Source organism: Cylas formicarius, unplaced genomic scaffold (genome assembly GCF_029955315.1).
Source record: "Cylas formicarius isolate icCylForm1 unplaced genomic scaffold, icCylForm1.1 PGA_scaffold_9__14_contigs__length_23061073, whole genome shotgun sequence".
Taxonomy (NCBI): Eukaryota; Metazoa; Arthropoda; class Insecta; order Coleoptera; family Brentidae; genus Cylas; species Cylas formicarius.
Window position 1 is genome coordinate 7,930,308 of NW_026844365.1, and position 27,396 is coordinate 7,957,703.

General features: G+C 37.0%; 2 protein-coding genes across 6 annotated transcripts in view; one reads left to right on the top strand and one right to left on the bottom strand.

Annotated features, from left to right (window-relative positions):
* LOC132707070 (cAMP-dependent protein kinase type I regulatory subunit) overlaps positions 1 to 27,396 on the top strand; it is a 50,688-nt gene that overhangs the window by 2,447 nt on the left and 20,845 nt on the right. Inside the window, exons 1-3 of one of the 5 annotated variants that reach the window (XM_060678731.1) lie at positions 25,988 to 26,294; positions 26,746 to 26,940; positions 26,995 to 27,127. The exons of 2 other annotated variants lie outside the window; for them this stretch is intronic. In XM_060678731.1, coding sequence (XP_060534714.1) covers positions 26,287 to 26,294; positions 26,746 to 26,940; positions 26,995 to 27,127 — 336 coding nt within the window. In that variant the 5' untranslated portion in view covers positions 25,988 to 26,286. Of the gene's footprint in view, positions 1 to 16,613; positions 16,873 to 25,987; positions 26,295 to 26,745; positions 26,941 to 26,994; positions 27,128 to 27,396 lie in introns of those variants that run through there. 2 more of the 5 variants (XM_060678736.1, XM_060678734.1) reach the window with 2 other exon arrangements.
* On the bottom strand, positions 389 to 11,869 carry LOC132707071 (myb-like protein U). The gene is made up of 3 exons (XM_060678737.1): positions 11,613 to 11,869; positions 1,041 to 1,392; positions 389 to 982 (listed from the first exon to the last, which is right to left on the bottom strand). The coding sequence occupies exons 1-3, from the start codon at positions 11,761 to 11,763 to the stop codon at positions 523 to 525; spliced, it is 963 nt and encodes a 320-aa protein (XP_060534720.1). The 5' UTR covers positions 11,764 to 11,869; the 3' UTR covers positions 389 to 522.

Sequence of the window (27,396 nt, forward strand, 5' to 3'; positions counted from 1 at the left end):
GCCACAGGGCCGCCGTTAAAAATTCCCTGCATGCCCTTGTAATGGGTTTATAACACGGATCGCATCACAGCATCGGTTCGTGACATAAGTACACTTGGTTTTCGAATGGTATAAGCTTAATATATAAAATAAATAATTTATATATATGCGCGTGTGTGGGTATGTACACCAGCTTTAGATATTTTCAGTTAAGTAGTTTCTAAACGTGGCACACGTAAAGACAGAGAATGAGAGAAACAAACGGGGACAAGTAGTATCACACGATATATCATACGATGTATATATATATTTTTTAAAAACACTCTTTGGCTATGGACTATTGCGTTTGTGAAAATTTCCTGCGCCTGCGCGGAGGGGGCGTAGTAAAATACATATATATATATATATATTTTTCCCTAATCTTAAGGCTATAAGTAACGAACAACCTGAGTTGTTTTTGGACCACAAAAATCACAGTCGCGGGCGTGTGGCTTCGGCAACGAGGGCCGCCTACTCCCCTGCTCCCCCATTTTTCCCTCACGCTCACGAATACGCGCCTATGTACTCGGGCTTCCACAGCTGATTGTGGAAGAAGTTGTTAACGATCGCGATGTCGCGGTCGTGGTCGGGGGTCGCGAACACGGGGGCGATCGTCACCCCCTCGGGCACGACCAGCCCGAAGGGAATGAGAGGGTTGTCTTTTGCGCTACGTTTCGTCCGTTTCTTGGGCGGCATCGGGTCGTCCGCCCGGGGCGCCGCCGGTGGCGGACTCTTGCACTTGACGGTGGTGGGGATGCCGTCGTCGTCGTCCGCGCACGCGCGGCTCAGGTTTAAAGGCAACTGCGGCTTGGGCTTGGCAGCGACGGCAACGTTGTTGTTGTTGTTGCTGCTCACGTTGTTGTTATTATTATTGTTGCTGTTTGTCAGCGTCGTCAAGGTTATCACGTTGTTGTTGTTGGTCTCCTCGGGCGTCGGCGTCGGCTGTTTGTCCTTGTCCTTACCCCTGGAGTGAAGTTGCGTAAGTCGACGAAATTTGGTAAACTGCAGGTAGCGGTCCTTACCTGTTGTGACTCCGGTAACTGTTGAGACCGAGGCTGCTGATGAGCTTTTCGCGCTGCAACCGGACCCTTTTGGTTGTGATGACGAACGCGCTGACGAAGGCCTTCTGGCACACCTCGACCGATCGGCCTTCGTCAAGTAGCGGCACCAGGTACTTGCAGGTTATGCGACGCGGCGGTCGGCCCGAGCCCGTCGACTCCGGGACGTTGAGGCGCGCGCGCAGGTCCATGTTGGTTCTGAGGAACTGGTTCTGGTGGTCGGCCTCGCCCAAACCGTAGAAATGGTGGAAAAGGCGGTAGCGCGCTTCGATCGGCACGAGTTCGTCGCACTTGTGCGGACACTGGCACAGCTCGTCTGGAACAAAATCGTCAAAAGTTGAGTTTTGAATACCCTACTACCCATGCCATAATAAAGAATAAGTCCGTGACATTTCCAGTTCAACAAAACTCCCGAAACCCGCGAAAATTGACAAAAATTACAGTAACTTATATTGATTGGGCCCTGTTATGCAAAAAGGAACCATTCAACATTATATTAAAACATTAAATAAACGGGTATGGTCTGTTCATAGATATAAGAAAGTGACCAATTGCTTTTGAAGGGGATTATCCAATTACATACAATGCAACATGATTATTAAAATTCAGGTAAAATTGTGGCCCGTAATAGAAAATAATTTTATACCTACCTGTGTTTAATATTCTTTGGTTTGGTATACTACTTAGTTTCAGTTTATTAGTAATCATTCCTATTTCGTGTGTAATACAGCGTGTGTTGAATCGTGTCCGAATTATGCAAAATATGTACGAGTCTAGTGTATCTCAGGAGATGCTCCCGCCCAAATGTAAAAAACACTATTCTATTGAGATTAAGGAAGTTATAAACAATTTTTACTTAACTCTCATTGAACGTGGTGCCAGCAAGCAAGCATCTTTAGACGAAACGGCCACATTGACGAAAATTCTAACATCAACTGTATGGAAAATTGTGAATAATCCCATTTCAGCGAGGAAAAAAAGAAGCGACGCTGACATTTCCTCGAGTGTAGATGAAAATGATCAACATATAATACGGCGTAAAAATTACCAGTTATACGAGGAACAAAGCGTGCCTTAATTAGTAGGCTTGAAAAAGATGAAACCGGTGTTAAATGTTTCAGAACTACCTTATGGAAGTGTATTCAACATGTGGGTTTTAGATTTTAAAAAAATTGACAAAAGGCAAGTTTTAATGGAATCTTTTAGAATTCGGAAATGGCGACTGGAATATCTAGAAAAAAATAGGATTTACAGGCCAATTATTTACTTGGACGAAACCTGGTTTGACACTTTTGATACCCCGGAAAAGGGTTGGGTTGACTCAACTGATAAGTGTAAAACAAACGCGCCATCAAAAAGAGGTAAAAGAATAACTATTTTGCATGCTGGTTCTAAAGATGGTTGGATTCCAAATGGACTTTCTCTTTCTGCTAAAATGATTAAAGATTCTTCTCTGGATCACCATTACCATTACCACCACCGCTGATTTATTTGAAAGTTGGTTTAAAAACAAACTAGTTTCAAACATTCCTCCTAATAACGTGTCGTTACAAAATGATTTGTGATGTTTTACCTTAAATGTAAAACTCTCTTCTGAAAAGAATTCAACTAGAAGAGTAGTTGACAACAACCTGTTCTGGTCCAGTTTAACAATTTTATATACAAATTTTTATTAACATTATGTAGTTTCGAATTTAACTGTGACGTTTTTTAAAAAAATATTTTATGAGCTCGGACTAAGGTTAGGGTTTTTTAACCTCTCCTTCATAGAACACTTCTGAATCAGTTTTAGGAAAAAGGTGTTTTTTCTTAGTTTTTTAATTTACATTTAAATAAAATTGGGTTATCGCTTTTTTAACTGAAACAAAATACAGCGCGCGACCTGTTGGCTGGACTTTGGTTTATAATAAATTATTCTCGGATATGATTTTTTGTCTATCATTGAACGAAGAAAAATACAATAATGGACGATATAGATGTATTTTTGCTAGTTTAATAAAGCATCAGTATCCATTACGAAATTTCTCTGGACGTCAGATTCCAATTTTAAACGAAATTTTAAGTTATTGATAAGAGTATCAAACGATTTATTTTTAAATTCAAAAATGTTTACTATATTTTATTATATAATTTTAACACACTAACGAATTATAATTACTAATTAGTGCTGAATTTTTTTTAACGGTTCAATAAATGAGATCGCACTGTACTGCAAACGTTCGATCAGTGAGGTTACGCTGTAGCGCAGATAAATATAGGGTCGCTTGCAATTAAAAGGATGTTTTTATTTTAGTTTTCGCGAACGTTTCGATATATAACTATAAACGTGTTTAATATTACTACGTTTGTTGTTATATCACGGTCGCACCGGGGCGGCCCCTACACTTGTTATTACGAATAATATTATGACTCGAACGTTGCATATAATCGGGATTCCCACACCATTATCCGGCGACCGACGTAAAATAGGCCGGTTGTGTAGCAAACTGCGAGAAATTCCACATTTTAAACGCCCAAAGTCGAAACCGTTCACAGAGACAAGCACGTATTCTTTTTTTGTATACGGCATTTTTGTTTTCAAACAAAATTAGGCGAAACGTTTAAACGCATATCTAAGGAACTTTCGTAAAATTGCAAGGGTTATCACCTCGCCCTTCTCTACAATTCATCCATTTCTATTTACTAAAGTTTATTTTTTTTTAATTGTCACGTGGCAAATATTGGTCATTCTTTCCTTTTTAAAAAGTAGAAAATGTATTTAATAGTATACTATGCAAGAAGTTTGTTAAACGACACCTTAGACACTCGTTTGCTTTGACACGAGCAAACTAAATAAACGAGTATCCGAAGAAGTTTGTGAAACTGTCGCATACTACGTTTTTACAATACAGTATACTCAGTGACGTTAGATCTCACAAATGTCAAAATAAATACATTAGTATCTGCCGAAAATCACTAAGGTGACTCGCGGCAGTGTTTGACAAAGTTGACATCTAAAAGTGACGCTTTGTGCAAGCCTGAAGTGTATGAATGTGAACATTTATTTTTTCTAATATTTCATGCCCAATTTAGAAAAATGTCTTATTTAAATCGTTCAGTACATCATTTTTATGTTTACTTTAAAAGTGACGTCAACACACAAGCATAAAATTATTGCCTTTTAAAATTTGGATCACGCAGTATAAAAACGTAATGCTCGTTTGATAAAATATCGCAAAAACTTGAAAAATGTAACTCAACTTCCAGTTGAATCGTGAGTTATGAATTACGCGTATAATGACAGTGTCGGCGAGTTGTAGACATTTCGAGAGAGCAAATGTTAGCAAAAAAGTATTGAAGTAAATTCATATTTTGCGCGGTTAAACGCTACTGCTTTTTCCGTTTTTTCTAGGACAAAGCAAAAGACTACTTCGCGTGAAAAAAAAATTGCGTGCGAGTTGCGTGGTGGCAAACAGAAAAAAATAAAGAAAATCTGGCCATTTGGGCGCGTAAAATCCTAAAACAAAACACGGTCTGGTCGCGTCGCCTATCGCGCGTTATGGCGCAATAAAAACACTTGATTACGCTTTGGTCCACTTCGTTTCGATGTATGTGTGTGTGTGTTTGTGTATATTTCGCGTTCGACGTTCGAGTTCCGCTTTGTTTGGAAACGCGCTTTCGTCGATAAGAGCTCGCCATTTTTTTTTTCAAAATTTCGATCGCTTATCTCTCGAGTCGGTCGAGATAGCGATCCGCTCGACTCTTTTGTGTTCGTTGTAACGTTGCAACGTCGCAACGTCAGACGTCATCGTATGCGTTTTCGTCGAACACACCTCGTAGCACGCGTGGCGACAGTTTTTTACGGGTCTTCGTATGTTGACTGACTGATTTGACTGGTCCTCGTAAATAATCCATAATATTTCAATTTGAGAGTACGATAATTTGTAATCGCCCCGTATTATAGAGTATAAAACGTTAGAATATACAGGGTGTTTAGGAAAAAGATGCAAAGCTTATTACTTTCAATGTATTTTTACTCGTTTTCCTCAAGTAATTGTTGCAGTTTACAATATATCCATTTAAAATTTGAAAAGCGTATTACTTTTTTAGGGATATTTTCAGTAGTTTTGCTGTATTTCATATATACAGGACTATACGCGAAATACTTTTGGGAGTCCGTCTGCAATTTAGGGTGGATTTAGATTATCCTCCATATTTTTGTCTGTTTATTTCTAGTTTTTACACCTTCTAAACTAAAATATCGGATTTGAAGAACCTCCATTCAAATCAAAACGCCTCCACTTAAGTGCCCTTAAAGATTTCATCTATTCATGGTTTAGTCAGAATCAGAAATATTCAAATTACACGTTGTTTTGAGTATATAATTTGTTAAAAATAAACTGAGAAACTTTCTTTTATTGTTAAGGGTGGCCAGAGATCATCAACCTATTGCCGACAACTTTTTGGGAGTCCATACCATGGCATTTTGCAATGCAATGCAAACTGTTGAAAATATGCAGATCACACTAGAAACAGATAAAATTACCGTTTCCGGCTCACACTGTGAGACTATGCAGGCACATAATTTAGTAGCTTCAGTTTCGATTTTTAACGCTTTTAATTTCTTATCTCAATTGGAATTGGAGGTTTGGCTATTGGTGTCATTTCTAATTTTTTTGGACAATAGAGGACCGACCTGTGCTACATCATATTCCACGAAAACGAAATCGATCCAGAATGTGTTAATTTTGGTGCCGCCATTAACGATGGTTTTTAATAATTTTGTGCGCGGATCTAACGAAGATCGGTTTCGGTGGAGGGCGTGGCACCGAGAGACATACGGACGCGCCCGATTGCACCCTCGGCGACGCCTATGACGTAGTTTATCGCGCGATTTCGGTAAATTGCAACGTCGCTAGAGTCGCAAGTGTCTAATAACGCCCAAGGTCCGTGACGGTACTACGGGTGAGCGGCGCGGCGCGGGGACCAGCTAGAAACCAATTTGGTCGCTAGCTTTCACCTTGACGAAGAACCAAGCGCGCGGCAATGATCCGAATGGGATTTTGGCCGCATCTCGGATTTTAAATTGCCGCCTTTGGGCTGTGCTGCCTCGCGAGAGTGCCTTAAAAAACCGCGACTCACGTCCCTGAAACGTTTATAACAAAAAAAAACGCGCCAGCTCGCTTAACAATAATACTCTGGCGTGTTAAGGTCGCAGATTCGTCTATGTCCGTTTTGGTACAGCGAGACGTCGATTATCTCGACGTCCGCTAACATCTCGGAATGAAACTTAAAAAGTTCTTCTTTATATGCCGGCAACTCTAATTTCATTTGAGTAATTGGACTGATGTCAGTCCAAACCACTGGCGTAAGTTGTGACTATTAACTACAATAAATGGAATTTGTCACACCTGATGAGGTGGCCGAGGTGTTCGATCTTAATGGTGAATATTATTTCTTTGGTTTTCCCCATCCGGCCTTCTAAGTTCCACGTTCACGTGTTCAGTGTATCATATTTTGAGAATCCGTCGATATACTCACATTTCGAACGCCCCCAGGTTTTTCATTAGTGTTTCTGGTACTGTCCGTGATCTAACTTCACATAACATTTGGTTGATCTTATTTTTTGTCGAAGTGATGTATGTTTTTGTGTGTGTTCTAACTTTTTCAATTCTAGTACGGGTTGCCAGTGGTTAGAAGGTATGCGCGTATGAGCACACGTTTTGAATTAACTGATTATTTATTATCAACTGTCTAGTCGGTGGTTGGGTTTTGCGCACCAGCATCCACTAGTTTGGTTGAGGTTTGAGTTACGTCCACTTTCCTCACTAGCTTCTTGAATTTTTTCTAGAAGATGTTGTGCACGACAGTGTCTAATATTGTTTATTGCTTCTCCATTCACCTTGATGCCTTCGCTACTTTCGCTTAGTGTTTTTGTCATAATTTGCTGCTCCGAATAGATGTTGAAGAGTAGGTATAAGATAGTTTTGACTAATCAAATTCGATCAAAATGCCTTAAATAACACTCTGCAATTGTAGAGTATTCTCTATCATTATTTAATAATAATTTGTATTTTATAATAAATTATTATGCTTTTGTGATGTCCAATTTACCTTCAAGGAATACCCGAATACGGTACTTAGCGATTCGGGGAAACCCAATAAAAATGTCCAATCCATTTAAATCTCGCAGCGACGCGACGACGACGTAACGCACCATATAAATAAATAAATTGACTGACAAAACAAAGACCGGTCAATTCCATAACGCTAGTATGAGATACTAGATGAACTGCCAATGTTGAACTTCGCTGTCTGGTTGCACTAAAGGTTTGGTACAATTCTGATGTCTTTGTAGTCTATGTTCACATTTTGAAGTATTTCTATTAGTTGGTTGATCTTAAAAAGCTACCATCCAGCCAGCAGCGCAATTGTATTTGTCTAACCTTACAACACTCGCATGAATTGCTTCAAATAGAACACTAAAATGAGATATTTTAAACTTCCATTCCATATATTTTTTGCTTCTATAACGTTTCACAACTCTCCAAGTATTTCTCTTCGTCTTCTGGTCAATATTAAATAAGTAACTAGTATAAGTGAGTCTATGACCGTCAAACAAATCAACAGAGCACTAAAATTATGTAAGATTCTCCGATGGAATTCCACTGGAATTCTTCATGGAATTCCTCCGTAGAGTTCCCCCATAGAATTCTTCGAAATGTACAGGATGGCCCTTATTTCGACACCTACGAGGGTTACAAAAAACATTTAAATACAAAAGTTGTTTCCTGACCTTTATTTTACATTTTATTGCATTTTTGGAGAGTCCTTTCAAAGAAAAATTCAACGTATATATGAGTATGGGTCTGGGATGCACCGTTTCGAACTTATTAGCGATCATCTTCAGAATTCGGGTTATGTAAAAAATTTAAGCTGTGCGGTAAAATCTCCGAACACATCCGATGGCTCAAAATCCATACGGAAATATGCCGCAAATGCCCGAAGTGACTCAGTGGGACAAGAAACTCATCTGGTAAAGTGACGCTTCCCGCACGCTAGATCAGTGTATAATTACGTATTTTACATAAGGGAGTAGAAGAAATATTTTAAGCGTATTTTTTCGGACTTCCACTATTTTTTTTTATTAAGTTGCATTTTTGTTGAGGCTATTTTTTTTGGTGCTGTTATAGTGTGTCTGTGATTTTTTTGATATACGAAAAACTCTTCTGTTTAGAATTGTGGTTATCACCTCCTTGACAAATAAGAAAATTACAAGTTTCGTTGGTTACGATCAAAAGTTCACCAGACTATAAATGTTTTTTTACTGCCTGCTCTAAGTTTAGATTTGCGCCGTATTTTTATGCCAAAATTGTTCTTCGAACATTAGAAAGGACATAGTTTTGAGATTTAGGGGCATTTTGACATCTCATTTGTAAGGCATCACTCAGTTTGAAGTACTAAGTGTCTTGCACAGTAATGGTATCCTTTTCATATATTTGGTTATGCGTTAAATTTCAAATGCACCACATTCCATCGAATCTATGTACTCTAGTAACCATTAGAGTTTATCTGGTCTAGGAAATTTTTATCAAAATGTTTTGGTAAATCTCATCAGTAGTTATAGTTTCGGGTTAAGCGGACTTTGCATTGTCATTGAAGTTAAAGTCACTTCGCGTATAATACCACTCTGCGGATGTATTCGTGCGGTTTTGCAAAAATGTAGCCAAACACTGATGAATGGTAGAAAAAAATAGTATGTAAGTTCTTTAACACATACTCGTTTATCGAACTTGTTGCATAATATACAATTTCGGGCTATTCCACCCATGGACTCCTGATGACGATCGCACGGGAAAGGTTTTGCTTCGTTTTGCCATTTCCATTTACCAATAAAATACAAGCGTTCTTTAAACTGAACGGTATAAATAAAATTGAATGATGGTACGTCTAAATCGAAAAGTCCATCAAACGTATATGTATGGAGGAATTAAATTTGTTGAAAGTTTCCCGCTTTTTACAATTTTAAAACTATCTGAACGACACAATTTTAACGCTTTTTCGAATTGTGACACCGCGTATATAAAGTTATCCGCTGGCGTGGCAAAATACTGACCGAAATACCGAAATGGCGACTATAGTACCGAACAAAGGTTCCCGGTGTCAATATCGACTTCGTGGCTGATAAGAGGCGGTAAAACCGTATATCGGGTGTTTCAAAAAACATGCTGGCCGGGAATTCGCCATAAAAAAAAGAAAAGTGAAATGTTTTCTACAATACACTATATTTTTTGCCCTATTTTTTTTTCAAAAAAAAAAAATTTGAAATTCAGTGCCGCTACGAAACGTATCTTAACTAACATTGACAAAGAGATGCTCGCCCCCTGCTTTTGTTGGAATTTATGGTATTTACTTCGAATAAGCCACTAAAAGTCTTCAATATTTTGTATTTGTATCTTAAAATTCATGATAATATATATTTGTGTTTTAGTTGTTTTGATTCGCAATAAGCTTCTAAATAATATTAAATGAACCACGTCAACTTTGTTGCAGGCCTACGTGAGGTGTTTCGCAGAAGTTTTTTTTTTTTTTTAAATATATTTGGAAAGTAAGCCATTCCGTAAGTTTATATGAACTTTTTTTCTCTTTGATGGCGAATTTCTTGTCAACACCCGGCCTAGACCAGCCACCATACACACCAGACCCGAACGTTATTAAATTTATGGAATAGCGGCGGCGAACGCTTAGTTGCGGCTGTGCTGCACTAGGTGCGGGCGGGGAAAAACCTGAAAAGACCGCGGTTTTTACGTGGTCGTAGTCGTCGTCAAATGCCTTTTTAATTATTAAAACGTATATGTCGCGGGGGCCCTAATGACGTGTGCCCCCCGCCGACGACAAAACAACGTGGCGTTTGGGAGAGTTCGAAACCGCTTCCAGTATCGATTAGAGCGTCGAATGATGGGTTTGAGCAGCGGGGGTGGGGGGTCATATAATACGCGGCGCGTCGGGAAATTGTTCGAATCACGTAATACGGCCCCTTTGTTTTCTGTTTTCGTTTTATTATTCCGTCAGTGAGCTTTTAAAGTCAAAAGTTTTCAGCTGTTTTCAGTAGCAGAATTAAATTGCCTCTTGAAAGTTTTAATTTTAATTTTTTGAAAGTACTTTTTAGTTACCACTAAAAATTCCGATATCCTATCTGCTACGATATATAAATTTATTACGTTTACCTGCGTTTCAGATTTTTCATGTAAAAATTATTGAAAAACGATGCGCATGCGCAAGACAAAACACAGAACAATCAAACTGCATCAATTTTTTTGATGACGACACGCGAACAAGCATAAAATGCATAACCTATAACTTCTTATAACGCTTCTGCGAACACGCTCTATACGTCACACGCATGCGTCGGGAACTTTGTAACTATTCCTGACTGATCTGCGAACGGAGCTAATAAGTACCTGTACCTGCCGCCCATTGCCATCGGAATAATTGTGCTCTCATTACGAGGCGTAGACTTTGAGGAGTGTCAATTGTTCCCTGACCCCTGTCGTACGCCTCTGGCAGTAGCCGGATCCGTTAAATAGTAAAGTCACTCGTTTTAAGATAAATTTTAATATTTTGGGTTTTTATATTTCCAATTATTAATGAATCATCCTGTATATTTAACGTCATTTGTTTTACTTATTTTTTGTATGATGTTGGGGGGTATCTGAGGCGTCGACTGAGGGATAGTTTTTGTTTTCGACGCGCGTCGTGCCGGGCGTCCTTCTCTTATCTTTTCGAATATACCGGACGTCCCGACGAAAACGACAAATCGGGGACCCGTACGCGGCGGCCATTTCGGTCTCACGGTTGGCGCGGCTAATAGGAAGAGCGAGAGCGTGAAAAAAAAATTACGTGCCCATGGGAGTCGTCCCCGTCGGCGACGCTCGGGGCCCGCCTTGAACGGCGGACGACGACGACGTCACGCAGTTTTTATCTATCGCCTTTTATACCACGGCCCAGGTACTACGCCGTAGAGCGAGGCCTTGGAGAAGGCCTCTCCGCGGGTGCGCGCGCCAGCGAAATACGACAACACGCGAAAAAAAAAAAAAGAAACGAAAATCGCCCGCCTCCTCCTCGCCGACGACGACGTCCAAAGGTCCGCGCGTGAGCAACAATAATTGTGGGGCGCGAAAGTTTTTCCAGCGCGCTGCGGCCGCCATCTCACGAACCTGTTTATAAAATTGTGACACGTGCCTCTGCGGCAAGGCCAATGCTGCCACAATATAACCAATAAAATCCGAGTGACCTACATACGGGAAGGTCGCGGCGAGCCGCGTTTAACCGAAAAAGCACCGTTTTTTTCCCCGTTTCGGGGTTTTCCCCCCCGAACGCTTCGGGGTTGGCGGCGATACTTTCGAAAGTTAACCCGCAGCGACTGCTACGTGGCACACCCGCGACGTGAATCAGCGCCTCACGTCCTCGTGACGTTAGCTAATCGGCGCGGGGGGCACTACGTCGAATAACGACGGGGTAAATAGCAGGAGGAGAGGTTGTGCACGCGTAACCTACCTGCCACCTTCTTCGCCGGGATCAGCTTGCCCGTGCGCGATATGTAGGCCAGTCCGGCGCTGCGTAGGTGCTTCTGCAGCTTCCTCTTCGACTTGGGAATGCCCTGTTTATTATCGAAACTGTCGAGCACTGGCGCGGACGGTGTCGCCATGTTTACGGTACGCACGATTGTGGCGCGTCGGATGTCGGCGCTGTCGGTTTCGTGCGAAGTAGTCGCCGCCGCGGCGATTGTTTCGCGTTTAACGCGCCCGCGAGCCGACAGGTAGCGACACGGATCTCGCCTGCCCCCACCCGTCTCTGCGTCGCCGTCGTGCGTTGCCGGTTGCCGAGCGCGTTGGCGCGGAAACGCGCCGTTGCGATTTTATAATTCGACGAGACCTCTGTTTTTGGAACGGTCGCCTTGTTGACGCAGACGGTTTGTTTTCACGTTAGTTTGGGGATGTTTGCGGACCGCGCGATCGGTATTTACCTTTTACACATGAGCTCGAACCTGGTTTTAAATTACCGTGCCCCGTTTTTTAATACGAGAAAGCTATAAATCATTATTGAACTGTAGAGCTTGATAGTCTTAGGCTGTGTTTAATAGAGGGTTACAAAAAAAAATAAATATGAAATTTGTGTCTAAAATTACCTTTATTTTTTTATTTCCCTATTCGTCACTTTTTTATACAGTGTGTCCAAGATAAGGATGCACAGCATGGGGATCTCGGAAACTATAAGAGATACAGTGTCGGTTAAATTAGACAAAAGTTGCGCATTTTGATACCGAACAAGATCCCGTTTTACAAATTTGAAAATTCCAAGCCGTTCCGGAAATATCCGAGAAAAACCGAAATATTGCGATTTCGTTTTTATTATTTTTTAAAGCTATTTGAAAAGATATGAAAAAACGGAAAACACTTTTCCATTGGCACTTTTTAATCTCTCTAAATTGACGTTAACAAATTTTCATTACAGCGTTTCGATTCCATGGGACCACCATCAACTTTGATTTTTCTTATGGGACGGAAAAAAAGTACACACAGTATTAGGTTGTGCTTTTCATTGCGAATTCAACGATGTACGATACAATACGGTTACTTATGTTTTTATCCAGAAAAATGGCTTTTTAATACATTTCTAGTATTTTATTGTAGTAGGCCATGAGATCCGAACGATGAAAGGCAAAAGAAAATGGTTGACAAGTTCGAGTTAATGTGTTTATTTATTTACTAACTCTAACTGTTCATTTAACATAACAACTAAATCCAACAAGTTAATGAAAAACAAATTCTATAACAAATGTTCGAATAAATGACCTCCATTTTCTAGGCATAAGTACGCCCGTCTCACGGTAGACTCCAAAACACGACTTAACATTTCAGGAGTAATTTTATTAAACGCTGCTCGTACTGATTGACGTAATTGTTCCTCGTTCTCAAAAAATTCTTTGAATACCTCATTTTTTATGTAGCCCCATAAGAAAAAGTCCAAGGGAGTTAAGTCCAGGGACCTTGGAGGCCAAGGTGTTTCACTGTAAGTCCCAATGTATTTTCCATCAAACCGTTCAGTTAAATATTGGCGAATTTCTCTGGAGTTATGGGCTGGGGCACCATCTTGTTGGAACCAGCAGCCTTGCACAGCGCCTAGCGGTAAATCATCTAAGGCATCTTCTAAATCGTGCCTCAAGATGTCAAGGTACCGCTCGGAAGTTAAGAAATTATTATAGAAAATAGGGCCTATAATCTTGCTACCAAAAATCCCACACCAAATATTAAACCCAAAGCGAACTTGATGTCTGGATAGTCTATTAACACGTGGATTTTGTTGCGACCAATAGTGTGTATTGCGCCTGTTATAAATACCGTTATTGGTCACCATACTTTCATCAGACCAAATCACTTTATATGGAAAATTAAAACTCTCATCACACATCCTGGTATACCACTCACAAAAATGTCTACGTCGTTCGTCGTCACCCGGTTTTAATCCTTGACATATTCTGAATTTGTAAGGCTTAAATTCATTTTTCCTTAAAATAAACTGAGCTGTAGATTTAGCTACCCCATTCTGGTCTTCAATTTCTCTGGTAGAAGTTTGTGGATTTTCGATAACAGATTGTAGAACAATGTATTGGTTTTCTTCATTGGAAGGTTTTTGTCGGGATAATGCAGGCTTCTTAAATGATCCATATTCTTTCAGATTAAATAACAAACGCCGAAAAATACTCTTGTCAGGTTGTCTCCGCTCTGGGTATTTGTTAGAATACATACGCTCGGCTTCCACACAATTTCTTTGGCATCAGATGTAGCAAGACAGCATATCACATTTTTCTTCGTTTGTAAAATTACCTCCCTCCATTGTAGAACAAAATAAATTAGAAAAAGACAACAACAATAAAAATACAAAAACAATAACTAAAGGAATAAACTTATGATCGACTGATAACAAAGACAAATAACATTAATGTGTCATTGAAATTGACTGGATGTCATTTTGTCATGGCCTATTCCATTTAAATGCTGAAATGTATTAAAAATCCATTTTTCTGGATAAAAACATAAGTAACCATATTGTATCGTACATCGTTGAATTCGCAATGAAAAGCACAACCTAATACTGTGTGTACTTTTTTTCCGTCCCATAAGAAAAATCAAAGTTGATGGTGGTTCCATGGAATCGAAACGCTGTAATGAAAATTTGTTAACGTCAATTTGGAGAGATTAAAAAGTGCCAATGGAAAAGTGTTTTCCGTTTTTTCATATCTTTTCAAATAGCTTTAAAAAATAATAAAAACGAAATCGCAATATTTCGGTTTTTCTCGGATATTTCCGGAACGGCTTGGAATTTTCAAATTTGTAAAACGGGATCTTGTTCGGTATCAAAATGCGCAACTTTTGTCTAATTTAACCGACACTGTATCTGTTATAGTTTCCGAGATCCCCATGCTGTGCATCCTTATCTTGGACACACTGTATACATAGTGGTAAAACAAAGTTACATTTTTTTAAATGGAACACCCTACGTTTTATTGCATTTTTGGATAGTCCTTTCAAACACAAATTTGAAATTATTAGCGATCATCTTCAAAATTCGGGTTGTGTTTGAACCATCATTGTTAGGTTGCTTAATAATTTTTTTAACTTTTTTCCATCCATTATTTGCACGAAAATATGCTTCTTTTTACGCAATAATCGAATATAAAATATTTTCTTAAAATACGCTTTGGCTGGATATTTGGCTTTGGCTTAACTGGCACTTATTTTACAATAATACGTAATTTTTTTTACAGTCATAATAAAAAAGAAAAATTTTCATATTCTTAATAGTATAGTCTTTAAAATATATGTAGAAACCTGCCTGTTGAAAGACACAAACACAAAATTGATGATATTAATTTTGACCTTTTTGACATAATCATCGCAGTAGCTTTGAAAACAATGGTAGTTCTCTGTTGTCGTTATATTACTGATTTTTTGTTGTATAATGTATACTAACAAGAAAATGAAAGTAATGCATTTATTACGAAACTAGATGGTTCCAGGGAAAAAGGGAAAAAGCACTATTTAATCAAGATTTGATTATGTCAGCAATATTTCTTGATCCAAGCTTCAAGGTAGTTTTATGTACTTCACAAACTGACATAGCTAAGAACTACATATATGGAATGCTCTGAGAAATATAAATGAAGGTAACAATTTTGTTGAAAAGTTATCTCCAAAGTGAACTTCAACCAAAAAAAAAAATGAATAGAGCAATTTTTAAAACAAGAAGAAAATATATAGCAGATATTCGATGGTTGTTAGATTGTTATTATGAAGAACGGCGCGTAAAGCGAGATACGTGTGTGTTGGGCAGCAAAAGAAACGTCATCGAATAAATCGTATAATGTTGCAAAAAAAATTGATTTACCTATGACAGAAGTGAGTGTTGAACAAGCATTTTCAGCACTGAAATATGTTTTAAATTGTCAAGGGTCGAATTAAAAAGAAGATTTATTGGAAGGTGTCTTGCTTCGTAGATTAAATAGTTAAAAATAATTTTCATATAAATTAATAATTATCCTGCGATTTACTCCAGAATATATCTTTAGTTTTGGTTAACCAAAATTAATGTTTATTTTGGAATGCTGAAATATTTATGTATATTTTTACTATAAAATAAATATATTAAGAATTTTTTCTCTTATTTTTAATAATAATAATAACAACTTTATTTACAAATAACCGATAATTAACAAGACACAATTTTTACGTAAGTAATAGTTAATTGAAATAAAGCGAGATCAGAGATAAAAGAAACAAATATTGCTATTTCAAATATGAAGCAAAAAGAAAAATAAAAAAAAATCTGTCACTGGCATACCACTAAACTGCAAGTAACTAAATTTAATCGGAAAGAAACTAAAACCGACTCGTGCCTCTCCAATATAGAAACGGACCCAAACAATTCGTTCTAAATTTTATTCTTAATATTTATAAACAAAAATTTTAAGTTTTTAGTTAGTTAGTAGTTTTTGCCAGCTATGATTAAAATTATGACTTATTAGTGACTTATTTGTCAAATATATATATATATATATATATATATATATATATATATATATATATATATATATATATATATATATATATATATATATATATATATATAAAAACATGTTGGCATACTTTTATTAGAAAAATAGTAAAAAAAACGGTTTTAACCGTTATTTCATTTCGGTTCACGAAAACGATATTTTTTGGGTTGTAAACGAAAATCGAAATTTTTCGTTTTTATTCTGATCGGAAACGAACAAAATACTTTTCGTTTTTAGTCCCTGCTTGCCATGCTTTTCATTGCCCGCTGGTCAACATCAGTTTTCCTTTTGATATTCGGACCGCCGCCGCCATAATTTCGCGTGCGTCAGCGGGGGCGGGGAATCGTACAAACGCGCGGCGCCGCCGCCGCCGCTCCCGAAGGGGTAAATTTACAGGTGGCGGGGGTAAAAGGCGATTCGTCGTTCGGAAGAGCAAAAGGAAACTTGTGTCGGCGACCGGCGCGGCGACTTCAGACACGCGGCAACATCCGTGCTGTTTTCGTCCTTCTGTGTCGGTGGTGCGACGCGCGCAGCATACGATTCAGACGCGGCAGTCTTCTTTCGCGTTTCGAGACGGTGGGATAATTATTTTTCCTCTTCGTTTCGGACGACGACGGTCTAGAGTAGGCCGCGTTTGTCGACCCGGAGTCCGCTCGACCCGTATTTGGGTGTATTGGCGATACTCTTCCGGAAATGCCGCAGGTAATGCGGACGCGTGCCCTTTAAACCCCCTTCGAAAGTACCAGTGACGTGCGCGCGTCTTGGCGAAATCGTTTATTATATTTTGGGAAATTACGTACCGTGCGTTCAATTTATCTTGATAACGTTTTAATTGTTTTTAGGGATATCAAGGTAAACAAAAAAAAAACAACAAAATGTAAGGTTAGTAGCCAAGTTTTTGCCCAAGTGACGTATAAAACAAAACACTATCAATTTTCTGACATACGAGTCTACGTCATATTTTTTCGTATATTATATATGTGATTACAATGATGTAACCGCTTTGTTTTAGTCCATTCGTTTTTGACAAATCGCCAAAAATAGGAAATTTTGATATAATTTTAAAGAGTGCCCTGACTGATTAATAAAAATATTTTGTGTGACATATTAGTAAACAGCGTTGATGGTTGAATTATTCTCTAAAGCATTATTGTCGTCGTCAGTATATTAGAATTTATCCAGATCGCCGAGCTAATTCAAAACAGATATTTCCAGGACTGGCAAAGAAATTTGCAGAAAATGGTAACGTATTAAATGTTTTAATCATTACTCTCCTCTATTACTCTATCCTCCTCTATTACTCGAATATATGAAGAGACAGGTATTTCCCGGGGATTAATCCGCTCAGTTTTGAAAGGATATAAATATAATGCAATTGAATTTCGTAAAACTCAAAAACGTAAGTGCAGAACAACAGTTTTGTTTGGATTTTTTAAATAGACGTAATGATAACTATAATTTATTGAAGAACATTTTATGAACTGATGAAAGTTCGTTCGCTACAAGAAAGTGATTGTAATAGACAAAATACTCGATATTGGTCTTTAAATAATCCTAGACAAATACACGAAATAAAAACCCAAGGCTACCATTCAATTAATGTATGGTTTGCTGTAATAAATGGGTCCGATATTGGATCCAAAGTTAACTGGAGGTCATTATTTCCAACGTTTAGAGCGCCAAATAGAAAAATATATACAAGATTTGCCCCTAAATATATCAGCACTGATTATATGGCAGCAAGACGGTGCCCCTCCTCACAATGTTGTGTAATTTAAATATTTTCTTATGGTGGAAAATCCCAGGGGTTGGATAGGGAATGGCGGAACTATAGATTGGCCAGCCAACAGGCCCGACTTAACTTTAATGAATTTTTTTCTTTTGGGGACACATAAAAAATCACGTGCACAGAACTCCTTGTAACAATCAATCAGTTAAGAGACAATCCGGAAACGTTACTAATATAATTAGAGCGTATGAGAGCATTTAGAATAGTTGGTTTTTATTTTAGTGTATCTTGTCATTTTTATTGTTTTTGTTCTACTTTAATTTGTAAATAATTATTGTTGTCGCAGTCAGTCACGGCACTCTTTGAAACTATATAAGATTTTTTTTGCAGATTTGTCAAAAACGAGTGTACTAAAATGTAAGGTTACATCATTGTAATCGGAATAAGATACTCTATTTATTTATTTATTTATTTATTACAAAGGTGCCCTAACATAAAGAACTAACTTCACAATTTACAAGGACACACTAACAATTATACCATTATTTAATTAACAAAGTAAAACTTACAAGTAAGTACCTACCTACATCTACGATAAGCAGAAGATAAAAAAAAAAATAATAACAATCAAACTTACCAAACTAAACCAAAACTAACACTGTATATTAAGTGCGTGAATTACAAAATACAAAAATAAGGAAAACAAATGAAAAATTAAAATAAATTTATAGAAAAACCCTAATTGCTTGATTTCGAAACGAATTAAGTGATAACGCAAAGATGTCAATGTGCGAAAAATAATTATTGTAATGTCTATGTAAAAGAGATATTGGGGAATTGTTACCTAAGTTTGTATTAAATCTAGGCACGTAAAATAATGAAGGAGTTCTTGTTATAACGACTCTGGCATTGAAGGATAGTTTTTCCAACAGTAAAGGACAGTCAGTGATACTATTAATAATATTATGCAAAAATATAGCACTGGAGATAATTCTTCTAACAGATAACTTCAGTATATGGTAGAAATTGAGACTAGCTTCATACGAATGAGTTAGTAAGTTACGGTTAAATCTAAAATTTAAATGGAAAACAAACTTTTTTTGTATTCTCTCGATTTTGTCTATATATTTATGATACTGAGGACTCCATATCACACCGCCATAGTCAAGGTGAGATCGAACGTAGGAATTGTATAGAATAATAAGCGATTTGTGATCCTGAAATTCCTTGCTAACTCTTAATATAAAACCTAAATTTTTATAAGCTTTTTTTACTATATTCTCAATGTGGATATCAAAACTTAATTTTACATCTATAGTTATTCCAAGATCCCTAATCTGCTCTACTTTTTTTATTTTTACACCATTGAATGTGTAGTCAAAGTTTATACCATTTATCTGTCTGCTGAACTTAAGACAGTAACATTTATCAATATTTAAAAATAGACGATTTTTTACACATATTTATATATTTTTTTTAAACACATATATAATGTACAGGGTGTTCAATTTAAAATATATGATGTATGTCAGAAAATTCATAGTGTTTTGGTTAGTTTTGGTTAGTTTCAGTGTTTTGTTTTATACGTCAATTGGAAAAAAAACTTGGCTACTAACCCTACATTTTGTTTTTTTGTTTACCTTGATATTTCTAAAAACAAAAAGTTACAGCCAATTAAAATGTTATCAAGATAAATTGAATACGCGGTACAGTGCGATCTCGTTGATCGCGATATGTTGCGATTGGCGAGCGGTTTGGGTAGTCTTATCTGATTTTGTGACGCGAATTTTATTTAGAGCGAGCGGGGATTGTTTTTTTTTTTGTCGAACACATTGAGACTAATGATAGATGGGATTAGTAAGAGATTTTTTAAATTTCAATCTTAACAACAAAAATTGTAGATTATTCATAAATTTCCGGATTTGGATAGATGTATACAGAATGGGGAGACAACATTAAAAAGGAAATTTCGTTTTACTGTGGCCAATAATGGAAATTTTGAAATTTTGCCGATTTCTTTTTTTATTTCTTTTTCTGGTGTTATTTAAAGAGATCTAAAAAAATAAAGGTCGCTTTTTCGTTGGCGCTTTTTGACCTTTATATTTTTACATCTCGTTAAATAACACCAGAAAAAAAAGATAAAAACCGATATCGGCGAATTTCGGTTTCCGCACGTTGTTAACTTTTAAATTTTTCATTTTTTTTTTCATCCATCATGCATTTGCTTCTTTGATATTTGAAAACTTCGCCAAACTGCATTACTCATTTTCATTTATTGACGAAATATGTACATATAATAAAAAAAATATGTTAGACTTACACAGTGTTTCTAATTTTATTCTCACAAATTTCTCTATATAAGTAATTTTATTTGTAAAACTGTAAAGTTACTTTTTTAGTAAATTTACTTTTCTGCCATTGCTCTCAACTAAAACTAACCTTTGGATGTTCTGTAGTATTTTGCAAAATCATGACGTTTTGCTGTCTTACACGGTCTTTCCAGTTGAAAATAATGACTATTCGACAATCTAATTTTTCAAAGAAATTTCACAGGCTACCGTAATACTATTTACAAAACTTCTGGATCTTAACTGAGCTTAACTGAAACTCAGCTCTGAAGAAGCCACCAATATGCTTCGCAAAACGTCAGCAAGTTCGATTCAGCAAGAAGTTTTGTAAATAGTATCTCCGTAACTAGATTTTTAGATAACAATAAATTTCAGTACGGTTTTACAACAAACAGTGTTGGCTGATTATTATATCTGAGGTACTGTATCAAAAAGAAATTCTCCTGGTGCTATTTGCAAATTCGCGGAACCATTTGATGTCGGTCGTATGAATGTTCTTTTGAACAAATTTTTCCATGTTGGATTTTGTGAGAATGATTAAATCACCGGAGTCGTATTTGCCCGACGGACAACAGTATGTTAAGATAAGTGACTTAATGCTCACCACTCACGGGGAGCGTCAGGTTTTAATTCGGGGCCCACTGGTATTTTCACTTTACGTCCTAAACTGGAAGCCAGGTATTTTACCTTTGCTAATGACACGGAGCCAAGAATAAAAACACATTAGAGAGTTTGTTAGTCTTGGTTTTAGTCAGTTAACCTCTGAAGAAGCCAACAGGATGATTGGCGAAACCTGAGCAAGTTGGATTTATAAATAATCGAGGCAGGATGAATTCAGAAGATTTGTAAATAGTATGTTAGGAAATGACCTAGAACGTTACCTATACTACCTGTACTATAATAACTTAAAAATCACACAAGCATCACAAAATATCAGATTTCTTATATAGATATAAGTTACAGATGTAGAAGTGGTCTTACACATAAGACCAAAAATGCAAGTGTAACCGTGTCTTTTTCCGATCGCATATAGTACCTATATGGGGAATGTGTTACGAAACCCACTTTAATTGAATTGCAAGTCTTTCGAAATAAAATACTGAAAATGCTGTTTAATTATGATGTACAATTGAAGTTAATAAAGTTATCTTATATTTTAAAATTAGAACAGTAACATTACTTTATAAAATGATAAATAATCTACAGGAATTCAACTTTTGTCTAGCTTTCCGATATGAAATTCATGAATACGAGACAAGATCGCAAGATAATTAAGTTTTAACATCAAGCAGAATTAATTTAAATCAATTACCACTATATTTGAGAAACTTTCTAACCTATAAACCATTAAAAAAAAAAGAGTTATTTACAAAACTTCTGGATTCTTTCTGCGTCGGTTGTTGTTAACGTTTCGCCAATCATCCTGTTGGCTTCTTCAGAGCTTAACTGAAACTGGCTCGCATTTTACTCTGTATTGCTTTTGAATGGAATTATCCAAGGGTGATCATTAACATACAATGCAACAAGATTATTACATAAAGTTTCAGAATTTAAATACAGGTAATATTGTGGTCTGTAATAGAAAGTAATTTTATACCTACCTGTGTTTATTATTCTTTGGTTTGGTATACTACTTAGTTTAAGTTTATTAGTAATCATTCTTATTTCGTGTGTAAAACAGCGTGTGTTGAATCGTGTGCGAATTATGCAAAATATCAAAATATGTGCAAGTCTAGTGTATCTCAGGAGATGCTCCCGGTCAAATGTAGAAAACACTATTCTATTGAGACTAAGGAAGTTATAAACATTGTTTATTTAACTCTCATTGAACGTGGTGCCAGCAAGCAAGTATCTTTAGAAGAAACGGCCACATCAACGAAAATTCCATCAACATCAACTTTATGGAAAATTGTGAATAATTCCATTTCAGCGAGCAAAAAAAGAAGCGATGCTGGCATTTTATCGAGTGTAGATGAAAGTGATCAAGATATAATAGTAAAATTTACCAGTTATACGAGGAATAAAGCGTGCCCACATTAGATATCTTAATTAGGAGGCTTGAAAAAGATGAAACCGGTGTTAAATGTCGCAGAACTACCTTATGGAAGTGTTTTAGATTTAAAAAAATGACAAAAGGCAAGTTTTAATGAAATCTTTTAGAATTCGGAAATGGCGACTGGAATATCTAGAAAAAATTAGGATTTACAGAGAACAACAAAGGCCAATTATTTACTTGGATGAAACCTGATTCGACACTTATGATACCCCGGAAAAGGGTTGGGTTGACTCAACTGATAAGTGTAAAACAAACGCGCCATCAAAAAGAGGTAAAAGGATAACTATTTTGCATGTTGGCTCTAAAGATGGTTGGATTCCAAATGGATTTTCTCTGTCTGCGAAAAATATTAAAGATTCTTCTCTGGATTAAGATTCTTCTCTGGATTACCATGAAGACACCACCGCTGATTTATTTGAAAGTTGGTTTAAAACAAACTGGGTCCAAACATTCTTCCTAATAGCGTAATTGTAATGGACAATGCAAATTATCACAGTAGAGAGTTGACTAAAACCCCTTCCTCATGTGACACAAAAGCAACAATCCAAAACTACATGTATAATAACGACATTTATTTTCACGATGATTATACCAAAAAGCAATTAATTGAGATTCTTCAAAACTTGAACCTACAAAAGGAATACGTCTGTGACAATTATGCAAAAAATCTAGGGCATACAGTTTTAAAACTTCCACCTTACCACTATATATTTAAGCCCATTGAACATGTTTGGCATCGACTGAAATCTGCCATTCGTCGTAACAATGTTTTTCCCGGTGTTAACTCCATTGTCCTCAAACTTATAGAAACCGAAATTTTTAACATCCCTCCACAAAGTTGGGCAAATTCTGTTAAACATATAGAAAAAGCAGAACAATCGCATATCCATATTACAAATAATATAGAACAAATAATAATTAGAACAGGCGATAGTAGCGATAGTGATACTGATTACCATTAGGCGACACGCCCACAACGTTCGCCTACCGGCGGTTAACTTTCGTTGTTCTGTTGAAACCGCCATTTTTTCGGTTTTAAGGCGACGGTAGGGAAGTGCCTGCAAAGTTCACGATTTACCTTGACATTATATTATGCTACACTTATCATTTGTCCTTATACTCTTAGTAAATATAAATTACTTTTTTTTCTTACTTTTTCTTAACCGGTTAAGTTGTCCAGACCATTGCAAAGAATCAGAACAGGGTGTAGTGTATTTTTTAAATTGTGTTAAATACGTTAAACGTCGCATATTAAAATGGGTTAAATATTTATTTAAACGAAGTAAATACCGCGTGATAAACTTCGTTAAATTACTTATCAAAAATTTATGTACAAATACGTGCTGATATGGGTGTTGTAATAAATTCTTCTTTCCATGATGTCTTCTAATGAAGGTCGGCGACCACATCTTTAAATTCTCTGTCAATTGCAATTTTCTACATTCATATTCGTCCAGTCTCGAACATGACTTCCTTTTTCTACCGACCCCTTCACTACCGTTAATTCTTCCTTGTATGATGTAGTAATTTGTATTTTTCATTTCGAATTAAATGCCCAGGTAAGATGTTTTTCAAACTTTAACTTCTTAATAACTTCTTAGTTGGTGATTTTTGCTTATTGTAATTTTTTTATATTTGTTTTTATTGTGCGATACGTCGCATCGTGCTGAGAACTAAATGGAGGGGATATTTTTATTAGGATTCCCTGAATCGCTAGGTATCGTATTCGGGTATTCCTTGAAGTGGATTATAGGTAAATTGAATATCACAAACATGTTGATAGATAGCACTCTACAGTTGCAAGATATTATTTAAAACATTTTGATCGACTGTAATCAAACTAGGGGTCAATTGGCCAGCCTCAACTCTATGTCAAAGGATCCTAAGTCGGTAGATCCACGTTTTCAATGCTTCGATACTTTTTATCTGAGTGTTAAATGTCCTAGCCTCTACCGCTTAACACACTAGAGGTAGCAATCTGATTATTTTATTATATTGTCGATATCGATATTTTTGAAGTAGAACTGACTGAATGGCTTATGAAGCTAATTAAGCGATAGTCATCACAAGATCCAGGTTCGTTATTCTTTGGGATAGGTACAAACACCGATTTGAGCCATTCTTTTGGGACTTTTGCATCTCTCTACGTTTGGTTAAACAGTTTTGTTAGACAAGTCAAATTTTCATCGTTTCAATCGTTCAATTTCCACAAGTTCTACTGGAACTTTATCGTGGCCAGTAGCTTTTCGTTCTTATATGGATTTTATGTCTTTTAAGATTTCCAAATTGTCGATGCTGGCTTCTGAATCATTCCTATCTTCTCTTTTGTCAGTAAACAATGTTTTTATGTATTGTGTCCAAGTTATCTTTTTTTTCTTTGTTCTATTATCTGTAATACACTCTGAGCGTTTTTTGCTGCTAATGATATCTTCCTGTTTAAGTTGCTAGTTATTTCCAAGTTGCTTATATTTTGTTGGTTGGTTGGTTTCTCCCGAACCGCTTCCGTCAGTTTTTTTATGATCTGCGCCGCGTTTTTCCAAACCTACTAACGAGATTAGGGAACGATTATGAATCACTACGGGTGCCACGACGACGAAGAAAGAATTTATTTTGCGTCCTTTGAATCGGGATCGAATTTTAAATTAAATTAAAACCGTATCCTATAAAGATTGTTCTGGTTTTAAAAAATATGTATCTTCCGACGGACGGTAAAATGAAAATTAATGAAGCGAAAAAAAAAAGCCGCGCGCTCCCATCTCCCGCTCTCCCCTTAAACCAACAATGCTATTAAAATCGATAACTTTAATTAACTAATGTAAATAGGACGGGAACTAGGGAGGGAATAATTGAGTTGCGGCCGGCATAAATAGGTGGTTTCGGGATGCTGCTGCAGCGGAGGCCTAATGGCACTCGAGTTGGGAAAATTGCATGGCGACGCCGAATCGAATTATTTATTTTGGACCTCAACACGCAGCTTTATTATTTAACGTTTTAAATTTGGTTAAATACATTTTAAATTAGGTTAAATGACTATCGCTGCTTTCTATTGTTCAAACACTAATGACCGAACCATTAAAGGGTGCGGTTCGGTTTTTAAAGTAACTTGACTGTTGACGTTAAACCGTCAAAATTTCATTTGTAGATTGTAATGCGTTAAATGTGTCTTTGAACGTCGTATTTGCATCTTAAAGTGCGTTAAACACGTCTTTAGACTACGTTATAGAATAATTGAGTTTTTATATCGTTTGCATGTTAAAATGCGTTAAATACGTCTTTAGAATACGTTAAATAGCCGTTTAAAAAAGTCACGTGTACTTTAAAATGGATTAAATCCCTGTTATAAAATCATTCGCACGCTATATAAGTGGACGTCTTTAGTCGACTTTAAATATTCGTTATAAAATCATTTGTACATTATAAAATATTGTTTTAAGTTAAATGCGTTAAATATATTTTTGGACTACGTTATCATTGACTTAAAAATCATGTGTACTTTAAAATGCGTCAAATACGTGTTATAAAATCATTCGCACTTAGAAATGCGTTAAATACATATTTTCGCTGCTTTAAATATCGGTTATTAAATCATTTGCATGTTTAATTGCTTGTGACGAAGTTTCTTCGTATCGGCGATTGCTTAAACGCCGTCAAATATGCGTTGAACGGCGTTAAATACTGGCGCGCCGTGTATGCCATTGGCCTTTCTACTGCCGTAAACGTTTTCAATAAAATAATAACACTTACGTAAAACATTGTTCAAACACACACACATACTCGAACGCGATAAGGTGTTTCGATGTAATTTAATAGTGTCACGAGGATACAAATCGGCCGGGCCTGGCGATAACCATTCATCGGTAAACGTCAACAAGTGCGTCCGAAGATGTAACGCAGAAGTAACCAGCCAGTATAAAAGCTTTCCACCGTCCAATACGACATGCCGTTGGCCGGTTCCTTTCAGTATTTGAGTTTGCGTCCCGACCATGTTTATGTAAGTACATTGCGTCCCGTTTGAAGTAAATTTTCCAAAGAAAATTAAGACCCTTGGACTGCATTAGCATAGCGGAACGCCCGGAATACGATTTTCAGAACTCTCGCAATCCGGAGCGCAATATCCGGAGTTCATTTCCGGACGGCGATCGTCATTTCTCGACCACGTTTAGTTTACTGTTAGTCGAAATTTGTTTTAATATCGACGAACTACATAATGTGTGCTGTCAAAATTGCAATACCCAGTAGGCGCCTTGTCTGTCGATTGTCTGCGTACTAAACTAACATTTTTGTCCAAATCCGTTTACAAATTGACAGACTTTTTCAAATCCCACTAAAAAGCAAAGATTTTTTATCAGAATTTCAATTATAAACAAGTTAGAATCCTTCGCATTATGGCGTTATCGCCGAATGTTTAAGATATCCTGGCTTATACCTCCAATGAATTCCAGCATGACTCTCATTAACCCCATTAAAGCGAGAAGTGCACCGGACATAATAGCAGAGGACCTAAATACCATCTACTACGCCAGAACAAAGTACAAAGCACTCTTACGATTGGACGTAAAACGCTGTGAGAGATTTCAAAACATTATCGCCATGATGATGACTCCGCAACAAGAAAAAGCTATAAACAGTAATAAGCCGTAAGAAGTGCCGCGTGTCGTCAATTAAGTGAATTTAAACAAGGTGGTTTTAAGAGGTCTACGAGAGGCTGGGATGTCTTTTGGACAAATTTTAAACAAGATTGAGTGGTTTGCGCATCGTCATCGTAGTCACTGGGGATTCAACAAGAACCACGAAAAAAATGAAGATCGTTTCCTAAGACTTACGGTTGGTTGGTATTGTAAATGAATGAACATAGACGGCTTTGTCTAGCATGGTGCATAGAACGAGTTTACTGACCGTCATATTGTACTTATGGCGCCCCTTAATAACGTGGTCGAGTTGCCTTTATCTTCAGCAGCTGCAAAGTGCAATTTTTTTAGCAAGACAGTGCGAGCTAATGTTCCCATTGCCTTCAGGGCCGCCAGACATGAACACGATGGAATATGATAGATATTAGACGGTTGCCACATCTTATGTCTACGTCGCGTTTTGAG